Source organism: Sinohyriopsis cumingii, chromosome 18 (assembly GCF_028554795.1).
Source record: "Sinohyriopsis cumingii isolate HCF-2022 chromosome 18, ASM2855479v2, whole genome shotgun sequence".
Classification (NCBI taxonomy): domain Eukaryota; kingdom Metazoa; phylum Mollusca; class Bivalvia; order Unionida; family Unionidae; genus Sinohyriopsis; species Sinohyriopsis cumingii.
Window position 1 is genome coordinate 59,875,835 of NC_142978.1, and position 12,450 is coordinate 59,888,284.

Genomic DNA, 12,450 nt, shown 5'->3' on the forward strand with positions numbered 1-12,450 from the left:
TCACATCCATCTTCATGTACTTTGTCCTCACATTATGTTCATGTGCTTGTTATCACATCTATGTTCATTTGCTTTGTTATCACATCTGTCATGTACTTTGTTATCACATCTGTCTTCATGTGCTTTGTTATCACATCTATCTTCATGTACTTTGTTATCACAAGGACCATAGTCATTATGGATAATGAATTTAAAAATGTCATACTAAAGACAGACATATACCAATCTTGATGAGCCTTGTACTGTATGTTTTCTGATGTTAAGTGTTGTTTTTATGTTTAGGATCTAGCTGTACATGATGGATGCTACATAGAAGGAGAACATTTCCAGTCTTCAGACAATTTCCGCTTTTCTGGATCGTTCGGGACAGGTGTCAGATGTGTGGACCTTAAAACACACAAAAGATTTTTTATGAAACGGGTGAGGATGAACAATTTTATAATAAATTTTGAAAGTCCTCGATGCCTGCTATTTTCAGCTTCGCAAACACAGCTCAAATAATTTCAGCAAGAAGTGGTCACTGTGACATATATATATATATATATATGAATATGAAAATGCAGTACAGTGTTGTAATCTGATACATATTTATCCAGCTGTCCTTTGAATTTTATTGCTACAGATTTCTTTTAGATGCATGCATTATCATCTTTCTTTTTTGTTTGTCCTCAGATGATATGGAACAAATTTCGACCAAGTGAGGTGTTGATCCCCATTCATCTGGATCATGAGAATGTGACAAAGCTGTATGGAGTGATCCTGCGAAATGACATGGTGGACATCCTTATGGAAGATGCTGGTGAGTTCATTCTTGCTTTGATGTCACTGACCCAAAAATATAAGTGGTCAGTAGGTAGTGTATTTTTGTGCTGCCTAATTTGGAAGATGCTGGTGAGGTCATCTTGTTTTTCCATCTTGACCCCAGCATTTTAGTAAAGAGCAGTTAGTAGTCTTTAGCTCACCTGTCCACAAGGTCATGGTATGACCTTGCATCCACCATACTTTTGTCCTTCATGTGCCCATCAACATTTGCAATTATGTTTACTTCTTCCCAAAATTTCTGAACAGAATTTGACCAAACTTGACAGCAAGCATCCTGGTATAAAGGCCATTCAGTTTTCTGCAAATGATGCTGATCCACTGCCATGTATGGACATCATTAAGAAAACAACAACCTAGAATTGGCTCCTTTGAAACAGAAAAATATATTGAGCAAAAATGATCTAACTTTAAATGAAAGTATCCTGACATCATTAAAAAAACAACAACCATTGAAATGGCTCCTTTGAAACAGAAAAATATATTGAGCAAAAATGCTCTAACTTTGAATGAAAGTATCCTGACATAAAGGTCTTTCAGAATTTTATAACATTAATTCGTTATCCAAAATATACAGAACTGGTGGCCTATTGGTTAGAGTGTCCTACTCGGATGTAGGAGGTTGTGGGTTCGATCCCAGCTGAGTCATACCAAATACTTATAAAAATGGTGTTGTTGTTGATGTAGGGTTTAATGCCATTTTTCACCACAGGATAGGTTATACATGGCAGCCAGTATTAATGGTGGAGACAGAACCCGGAAAAACCCCGGAAAGACCCACCGACCCACAATAAGCTACTGGCAAGCTTTCTCACATACCCACATTGGCTGAATCCGAGACTAGAACCAAAAATGGTACTGACAGCTACCTTGCTTGATGCTCAGCATTAAGAAGTTAGTGTTAGGACTGGTCGGCCTGGTGTCAGGATAATGTGACTGGGTGGGACATCATGATCAATGTCTGCGGTATGATGCCCCAGTGCTAGACATTACTTTAAACTGCCACACTGCAGACATCTTAGTGATATGATTGAAAAATTGTTAAAGCTATGTTAAAAATGCCAATCACACTTACACACACACAATCTAACATCAGATATGGTGACCATTGCTTAATATAGGAAAACCTTGAAACCGCTTCTTCAAAACCATCAGACAAAAGTTAACCAGATTTGAAATTGTAAAAATGATACCAATCTGCCATCAATTTATTACTAAAATCTTGGGTGAATTATTCTCAATAACCATTGAACAGGCTAAATTTGATACAGCATCTGTTTAAATTTTAAACAAAAGATGCCAATTTGCCATCATATTTACTGCCACGGCTAATATAGTAAAACCATTAAACAGCTTTTCAAAATCTGCTGAACAGAATTTGACCAAATTTGATAGAATTCTTACAAGAAGGTAATTAAATTTTGCACAAATGATGCCACTGTTACTAAAAACAGAAACTTTTTTAAGGACTTCTCATAAACCAGTCAACAATAGTTGACCAAACATTACAGAATGCATCAAGGCATACAGAGTTAAATGTTTGCAACAAATGTAACTGCCATTACTAAAAAAAATAGAAGATCCTCCAAATGTCAGAAACTCAGATTTCTCTGCCGACAGACCAGCCTGTTGGCTGTCAGGTAGATCAGGGATGGCGCCGGGCTTTGCCAATGTCGCAAATTGTGATTTTTTAAAACTTAATGGCGACAAAATATTCCATCTGGAGATTTCTTTTGCAACAAAATTTTTTTGCTGTTTAAACTTGTATATACAAACTTGGGTTTTGGGGTGGAGAAATTCAAAGGCACCATGAAAGGAACCCACAAACTTGGATCTAAAATGTACTGGGTGCTATCTGTTGTTACATAAACAAATCATTTGTTCATATTGACAACCACATCTTAACAGCGTGTTTTTACATAATCTGATTATGTAGACACCTGGCATGGGTCCTCTGATACACCCAGATTGTTATGCTGCTGGATTAGTTTCAATCAATTAACTTCCGAAGAGAGGAACAGGAGTAGCTGCAGTTGACTAAGTGGTGTTTTTATTTATTAATGTACCCAAAAAATTGTTTTGCTGAAACTTCGAAGAAAACTGATTACCTTTGAAGCACTGTCTGTTCTATGCAAATACTAAGCAATTGAAACCCCTCCCCCAAAGAAAATCCGTCTCAATGAATGCTCTACTACAATTATTTGATGTTACCGTTGCATTAACAAACTGGCATTTGTTTGGTCCTAGAATGTTTGTATTTAGCTGTGACTTCAGTAACACATGCACCCTTCATCAAAACAAACCAAGTACAATCTTCAATAAAAACAAAGCACCTTTCATCAAGGGAAGTTAACACCAAACTTAAATAAAAGCAACGGAAACTGATGGATTGTTGCACTTTCCAAAGTGATTTGAACACTTTTATTGTGCCCTGAAAGTTTCTACTTTGCAGGAAAAATGCTTAGGCCTATGATTTCGCTACCACAGGCAGCATAAAACACAAATTATATATCAAATCTTTTGAGACCATATATATATTTGGTCACAAAGATGTTCTATTAACTTCTTTTTTTGTTCACGTGTTTTCATTTCCTTATTAACAGCCTCATGCCCTTGGTAACCTCTGCAACATGTTAGCTGTCTCCAGCTGACCAAAATCTAGGCCAGTAACACGTGGCATGTAAATAGCTAAAAAGTCACATGCTACTGGCAGCCATGAAAATCTTATTGAATTGTTTAGTGCAACCTAATTATAATCATATATCTGCTGTCCTACGCAAGTGGAGATCATATTTTAATCCGATTGTTGTTTAGTGACACGTGTTTGATAATGGATAGATCAAACAAGGACAATTTTTTTTTACATACAAGTCATTTGTGCATATAAATATTTTAATATGTGATCCATACTCAAAGTTTTGCCTTTTTCATATACATGTACAGAAGTAGTAGTACATTACGCATTATGGATTCTTCTAACAGCTGTAAGTTGTCAATAATAATAATAATAATGAGGACTTTGTATAGCGTCTAATCTTTAGAAGCTCTAAGCACTTTACAACATTATACAACATCTATAATATAAGAAACATAATAATGTTACAAAAACAAACAACATGAAATTAGAAAAACATTAAAAAAATAAAAAACATGCTGAGAATATTTCAGGTAGGAAACATTAGGTCTTTAAGTTTGTTCTTGCAGTCGAAATAAGTGAGTTTTGAGAGCCCTCTTGAATGTGATCACTGTCTTTGTGTCCAAGTTCATTGGGCAATTCATGTATAGTTTTTTGCATCAGGTTTTTCGTCAGTTAATCAAAATGTCATTGTTTATTTTCTCTCATTGTAAATCCTACTGATGTCAGGTCACCTCTTACAATTTCACTTGTATCTGAAATTTGATTTTTGTAGCTCTCCCCCACTTGTCTTTACAGCTGCTTAAGTTGTAACAGGGATATCAAGATAAACGGGTAGTACTCTCTTATGAAAATGGTGCCATTTTTTAAACTTGGCAACAAAATATTGATGTTGGCAATTTTTTGGGCAGCAACTTTATTAATGCCAGCACAGCACCATCCTTGTACCAGTCAGGCCGTGGATAGGTCTCTTGATTGGAGGTAAGTTTTTAAATTTTCTTTTTCTTTTTCTCAAGTCAATAAAAATTTTCTTGAATTTTGAAAAACAACAAATTTGATTGATTTAATGAAGGATAGCAATGCTCATAAAGACAAGATTAGTGTATACATTTTTTGTTTTGTTTTTCATGATGGCAGAGTAGACCAAATATTATTCTCTGCCACAGTTGGTTATTTTTTGTGACGTTACTGGCTGTGGCAAAGTACAGTCACAATATATGGTGGATATAAGGAGAAAATTAAGCTTTGAGTTTCATTCTGATTTCTGGAGTCATTCACACTTTTTAGTTCCTGATGTAAGTCTGCAGACATTTTTTATGTTGTACTTAGATATTTTTTGAGAGGAAAAACATTTGTTTAGACTGTTCAGTGGTGATAGTGCTTATTATTCGGACAATAATCTGGAACTGTTAATTATTCAAAAAGTTATTCAAAAAATTATTAATTATTCGAAAGAACTCTGGACAATGCAATCTTGACAATGTCATGGTTCTTGTTGGACCATTACATTTCTGGTTTTAGAAAATTATAAGGGAATTTTCATTTGTTTAGGATATTCATAGACCTTTAAAAGGACTAATTTGGATTTATTTATTATATTGTAAGTTCCTCTCACATTTTTTATTTATCACTTTAATAATTAGTTTGTTTGTTTAGTTTGACAAAACTTGTTGGTTTTGCTTCTTTTCTGTTACTTAACTTTGTGACCATGGAGTCATAATGGTGTCTAATATAAATGGTGCCAATTTGAAATCCAATATAGCCACAATGGCAACCATTTTGAAAATCTTTTTGCAACTTCTAAACAGTAAGTTATATTAAATCGAACGGAGGTTAAATGAACATGGTGCCGATATGACATTCAATATGGCTGCCGCACAGTGGCCAGAGGCGATTGGATTGTCATATCAACACGAGGTTTTCATTAAAACACTTCATAAGATGTATAGTTGGTTTTAAATCATAATGGTGCTGATCTGACATCTAAAAAATCTATTTTCTACTCATTCTGAACAGAAAGTCACATTGACAAGGGGCTTTCACAAAATGACTTCTTATGATGTCTATTTGGTCCTAGATGAAAATGGTGCAGAACTGGGGTCTGTAATGACTGCCACAGTAGCCAGATTGAAAATCTTGAATGGTGTTATCACCATGGAGTTTTCACTGAAAGACTTTTTATAATGATTCGTGATCTTAAGTTAGAAGGTGCTGATCTGCTATACAATATAAGGACATGATTAGAACTATGTTTTAGCTTATAAAGGAAAAGCCATTTTGACATGAGGTTTTCATCAGAAGAGGCCTTATGGTGTCTATTTGTTCTCATATGAAAATGACTAACCCTCACTCTGGCCACCATGGTGACTCTCTTGTAAAGATTGTTATCTCTACTCCCAAATGTATGGCTATATCAACGTGTAGTTTTTACCAATTGATTTATTGCAAAACATAATTGGTTTTAAATGAATATGGCACAGCCATACATCCTTTCATGGAAATCTTCATGTCACTACCCCCAGAATTCATCATCATTATGACTAGGGTTTTTTACCACAAGACTTAATGATATCTACTTTGCCTAAATAAAACTGGTGCCAATCTAACATCCATTATATCCACCACAGCAGCTAATTTGAGTATATTTTATCACAGAAGTAATATCAGAGTTGGTTTCAATATCCAGCAGTTAAAATGAAAGAAATGATCTTGAATTCCAGGAAATTCGTTTCTACCATTAGAGCATCAGTCACTTCAAGATAGTCTTTGTTTTATTGGGCGTGAGAGGGCTGGATATTTGAGGTATTGAATGTGCTCTCGACATAGGATCAGGAAAGTTTTTTCAAAGAAAATATTCTAACATTAATAAATTATTTGTTAGGTAAATATGTTACCTAGTTAAATCTGTCAGATTAGAAAATTATTATTATGTAATATCTTCCTTTTCAGGTATGTCATTGACTTACTTTGTGATGTTGAATCCAAAGTTGGATGAAAGACTTGTATTGGACTTGACAAAGCATGGCCTTGCTGGATTAAAAGAACTACATAAGAATGATGTGGTACATCATGACATTAAACGTAATCATCATTACTTATGCTAATTAAAAAATTTATGAGGATTTTAAAAATCATGATAACTTGATGTGTTCAGGTTATCCACATTTTACTCTCACTTGTCTGTTTACCTACCTGTCTTCCTGTTTATCTATCTATTTATCCATCTGTCTGTCTGACTCTTTCCCATATCAATAAGACCATTAAGGGAATTGTGATTCTGTTTTCCTACCAGTCCACCATCACTACCACTGTGAAAAATGCCAACTACTGAATTTACAGGGTTTGCTTTTTTCCACAACCATGATCATCCAAACTCCTTGACAGAGACTGAAAAGAAGTAACAAAAGAAATTGTTGAATACTTATTGAAAACTTGTATATCTGGAGTTTGAGACAAGACCAGAGATCAGTTGAATCCTATTTTCAGTTATTATTTCCCATGAAATCAAAACAGTTAAGCATTTGTTTGTTCTTTAGTTATCAATGATATGTTTTTCGTCTATGTGTATTTTCACCATCCAAATTTGAATTAAAAATTTAAAGTTTTAATTGTTATTAAAATGAAGTGCTGTATTTTTCCATGTATTGGTCAATACTTGTTTCCAAAAGGGAAAGACTATGACTTAAGAACTGTAGCTTCTATATCATGTGGCATATGACCCCACCACAATTTTATTTTCCATGCGGCAGATTCTCAGTAGTGCAGTACATGCCGGATTCATGCCACAGTATTGTACGAAGACAAAAATTCATCTTTGATGTTGGTGAAGATGTTTTTGTTTGAACATACCAGTGGTTTACACAATCCTTTTTATTCTCACCCATGCGCCAGAAAAATCTACCTGTTTTGCTAACTGACTTTTGTTACGTCAGTCTGGTCGTCTTAGGTCATCCCAATCAAGGTTTCCACATGCTAATAACTACCTTGATGTCTTCTGCAGTGCCTGACGCAGTTGTTCTAAAAATCAAACAACGGCAGCGACAAAAACACAAGAAAACCCATATAGCAACTTAAGGTCTCTTCATCTATGGCAATACACCATACAAGAATTTTTGAGAGAGACAGGCATACACACATAAACACACATGTGATGTCAAGCTGTTTGGTATTATGCTAGAAGTATGTTTCACACAGCGTGGTCAATTTTATCCTTTCAGTAGACCTAACTCAGTAAATTTTCAGGTCAGCATCATTAAATGTAGCAAAAAGTATCTAACTAGTTAATGCTTCATTTGAAACGAATTATATAATGTTGGATAATTTAATGACTGACCTAAAAATTTAATGACCTACAGATATGATGAAATTTATGGTGCTGTGTGGAACAAACTTTGATAGAAAAGGCTGATTCCATGCACACAGATTATACCCTTTACTGACTGCAAAAATTAAAAATTTTAACTGAAAAATCTGTACTCTCTCAAGAACTACAGTAAAGACGGCAACAACTTGAAATAGGTTTTATCAACCTGCATTCTTCAAACTTTGTCAAACAACCACAAATAGCCCAGTTGAATCAAATTCTTGCACTTACTAATCCGAGTGGTTCATTCCTCAGTCCACATGCTATCATACAAGATTTCAATGTAGCATATCATTTCACTAGAAATAGTGACACTTGCCATGTTTCCTTGAAAGAAAATATTAATTTCCAAGAATATCATGAATTAGAAATCTCCTCAGTCACTACTCACATACAGCTAACTGTATGGCAGTCTGTACCTGGTATTGTATCGTAATGTTGCTTACCATTGAACCTTTTCCAAATTAGAACTGATGAAAATTGAAATTTCACTGTCTGAAAGATATTTATTATTTGATATTTGTTGTATATTGTGTTTTTTTCATATGACATCCATCAATTATATTTGATAATACAGTATTAATATCTAGTGTTTATATGTTTCTATTTTCTTATGAGTTCTGAGTGTACTTAGGGTCGACAGGTCTTGTCCACTTTAACATATTCGTCTTAACACACTTTTAAAAAAATAAATGTGAGAAAGCTTGCCAGTAGCTTCTCGTGGGTCGGTGGTTTCTTTCCGGGGTTTTTCCAGGTTCTTTCTCCGCCATTAATACTGGCCGCCATGTATAGCCTATCGTGTGCTGAAAAATGGCATTAAACCCTACAACAACAACAGCAGCAAAAATAAACATGTGTGGCATATGACACTTATTGTGCAATACTTCCAACATGTAGCAGTCAGAATTTTGTTTTCTTGCATTTTTTATTTCTTTTCTAAGAGCAGCATACATAGATTTACTCGGATAATTCTGTAGATTTTCATAAAGAGTACAAAACCTAATGACCTTTATATAGAGTGAGAGGCAATAATAGCATATGATCAATACTGTGTTTTGAATTTGCTAACTAAATTGCAAGGCTACAGGGTTATTGTGATTTAGTTGGAAAAAATTGGGTGAGATAAATAATCTATCTCAGCGTTTGTACCAAGACAAGGAAATCCCAGTTGCAGGGTTACATTATTTGTCTCTCCATGAGGCTATGGACCATGGGGAGACAATTAATTTAACCCCTTGGCTGGGATTTCCTTGTCTCTGTCCAAACCCCAGCATAGATTCTATTAATATCAGTCAGAACTTAAAACACAGTTTATTTCCCCTCTGTATATTTTCAGTTTGATTATTAAATCAGCAGCTTAAATTATTTTCCACAAATTGTTTTCTTTGTAGAACCATTAAGAAATTGAAAAATTAAATATACGAGAACAAGTTATTTTATCATAAGACTTTATTTCAGATAAAAGGATGAGAAGAAAAGTAAATGCATGTGAATGTGAATGTAACAGAAGTTAGGACACTATTGACTTTTCAGATAGTTCCATGTGGCTAGTAGCATGCACTGATACTAGTAATCCTAAAATAACCACCATCTTCATGTAAAACCAACTGTATGAATTCTTGCTAGTTATTGGAATATTGGTTGGAGGCATTATATACATTGCTACATGTTACAGTACTCATTGCATTTCTATCAGTAATCATATCTAATTCTTATGCAATAGCTTGCCAGTAGCTTCTCGTGGATCGGTGGTTCTTTCTGGGGTTTTCCCGGGTTCTTCCTCCACCATTAATACTGGCCGCCATGTATAGCCTATCTTGTGCTGAAAAATGGCGTTAAACCCCACAACAACAATGACTGTAATTATGAAGATGGTCTCCTTTATTGATGGGTTGGACCATCATCTTGATTGACTGAATGAAGAAAGGGAAAAGAAACAAATAAGTCTTGGAACTTTTTCTTTACATCAGATAATAACCAAACATATAGCAGGCTTAATTGGTTTCCTTTTTTTCAGCTGACAACCTGTGTGTCTGTACAAATCCCAATGGGACAGTCAGACTTATAGTCACAGATTTTGGTTCTGCACGCTCTGTGAATCAACCGATTGATTCAATGGCCTGGACGCCAGCATATTTGGCCCCAGAAGCATGTCGAAAAGTCCTACGGAAATTATTTTTTGGCAACACAGATGAACAGATCACAGGAAAAGTTGATGTTTTTGCTCTTGGATTGACCGCTCTCTTCATGTTTAAAAAGCAACATGTCCTTCTTCATAAGATGACTCATGGTAAAGATTCCTATAAAGATTTATCTGCCGAAGAGAAACAAAAGCTGGATTTTTACCTGCTGCAATATGTAAGTACACTAATCCCTCAAATTAAAACTTCTGTGATTTTCATGCTACTATTACCAATCAAAAGCTAAATAAAACCCCGAAACATTTCATATTTCATTCATCTGCTACAAATCTGAATGATTAATCTGACTTCCTTTTACATACCCTTTATTAACATTAAAGATGTTTTTTTTAAAATGTTTATTAGCATACATGTGTATGCCACTATATTTGGGAGGTTTACAGATGTAATACAGTCATCACTAATTTGGGCAAATTATTGCTAGGATAAGTGCAGTGCACCTTAGTTTACAGTTACATGGAGTGCATGACCTGCTTTTCGGTGTTATAATCAGAAGACTTAGAAAACACATAGTAAGGCAGAAGGTATTAGTATAAGATTAATGAAAGAATAACATGTTAAGTACAGTCAACCTCACACATACACACACACACAGTCAAACCTGACTTCAGTGGCCACCCAAGGAAAAGGCCTTTACAGACAGGTGACATCAGAAAGCAGGTTTTGCTGTCAAATTTGGTTCATGACAAATGCATGTTCTATGCACTGAATTGCAGTAGTAGTAGTAACATCATTATATTTTCTTGTATTTATTATTATCGACAGTCGTAGTCTTATGCTGTCATGATATATCTATTTGTTTTAGCTATTTAGTGAAACAAAAAAAACAATAAAATAAAAAGTTCCACACAAGATTACTGTTTCTTGACTCAAAACTGTCATGATGCTACTATTGTTGATGCTACTATCATCATAACATGTGTCGAAGTTTTAATCAGTTTTACTGTTCATTTAATTAGTATCCAAACTTTATGATTGGAAAACACATTACAGACTTTTCTTAGGCCAGCTGGTATAATCATGCATGGAAACAAGTCTTCACACTGCAGATAATTGATGGATTAAGCAGTTGATCAAACTCATTGAGATCAAAAGACAGTCGGCATTTATGAGAGACCTTTGATGATTAGAAAATGAAAAAAAACACTTCCTGTACCTATGAATTCACATAATATACTTTATATATGCCATGCCTTGCTTATCAAACAAAAGAAGTTTAATTTACATACTTGGAACAGTCACCACTTATACACTCCAGTGAACGCAGAAGGTAGGGTGAAACCACTGCTTGGTTAACTTTAAGAAACATAGCTGCTGACTGTTGACCACTGATTACATGACATTTATTTAGGAAATGGGGGGGGTAGAATGGCTTTTGTGATCAGGTGACTGCTGAACTCTGACTGTTGGGACAGGATTAACTGTATATATACAGGGTCTGCAGTGGATCTCAAAAACCTCAAGAAACCAAAAATTTTGTTTTGACGTTAAAAACCTAAAACAAAAGTGTAAATAAAACTTGAAGGAAACCTAAATAAAAATCGAAACATAAAAATTAGAAACAATGATGAAAAACTCTACCTCAACCCCACAAAAAAAATGCTTTTTTGCAAAACGGTTTTCATTAGGCTAGCAAGTTAAAGATGTCCAGTCATTTTATGTGATCATTCATTTGATCGACAACCAGATGTCGTTGTCAACAATTATAGAAGTAGCAACAGTTTTGCCATTTTTTAAAGATATTTATTGAAAATTTTAACTAATGCACCTTACCTGAAATTGTGTTTAGAATTAAGTGAGGCAGAAATTGTGGAATTACAGTAAAACCTGTTATGAGAGACTGCCCCTTCTGCCCACCAAAAGCGGTCTCTCAAGACAGGTGGTCTCTCATAAGAGGTGTGTGAAAATGGACTGGTTTTTAGGGTCAATAGTTAGCATTGTTGAAAAATAAATAATACCCATACTCACTGTACATGTATCGTATCCTTTATTCATAAATCTTGTTAAATATTGCGTGCATTCCTCTCAAAATATCTTTATATAATAAGGATATACATCTATCAAACAATGAGAATAAAATTCATATTTCAACATCACATTAATATGTACAAAAAATGAACAGTTAGATATGATGTATATATCTTATTCTATACACTTATTCACTTGTTTTTTTTAAGAAATCCATTATACTTCTTTGTTGACATGTTTTACTCAGCTGTTTGGTCTGAACATGTATCTCCATTTCTGAGCAAAGAAGCAAAATTTTAGGATCACCATGTTGTAAAGCATATTCTTTAATCTCTTTAAATGTTCTATGACTGTAGAATGTGAAATAACCTGAGGCAGAATTTTCACCAACAGATGACTCATTGTCACTATCACTGTCTGCAGTTAGAGAAGTACCAGATTTACCTTTCTGAAGAATATCCTTC

General features: G+C 34.5%; 1 protein-coding gene across 2 annotated transcripts in view; it reads left to right on the forward strand.

The window, feature by feature from the left end:
- The window catches only part of LOC149776750 (uncharacterized), a 41,248-nt gene that overhangs the window by 5,935 nt on the left and 22,863 nt on the right, over positions 1 to 12,450 (forward strand). For both annotated transcript variants that reach the window (XM_089941422.1, XM_089941423.1), the window contains exons 4-7: positions 283 to 420; positions 673 to 799; positions 6,404 to 6,535; positions 9,835 to 10,175. In XM_089941422.1, the coding sequence (XP_089797548.1) occupies positions 283 to 420; positions 673 to 799; positions 6,404 to 6,535; positions 9,835 to 10,175 (738 nt within the window). The remainder of the gene's footprint in view (positions 1 to 282; positions 421 to 672; positions 800 to 6,403; positions 6,536 to 9,834; positions 10,176 to 12,450) is intronic.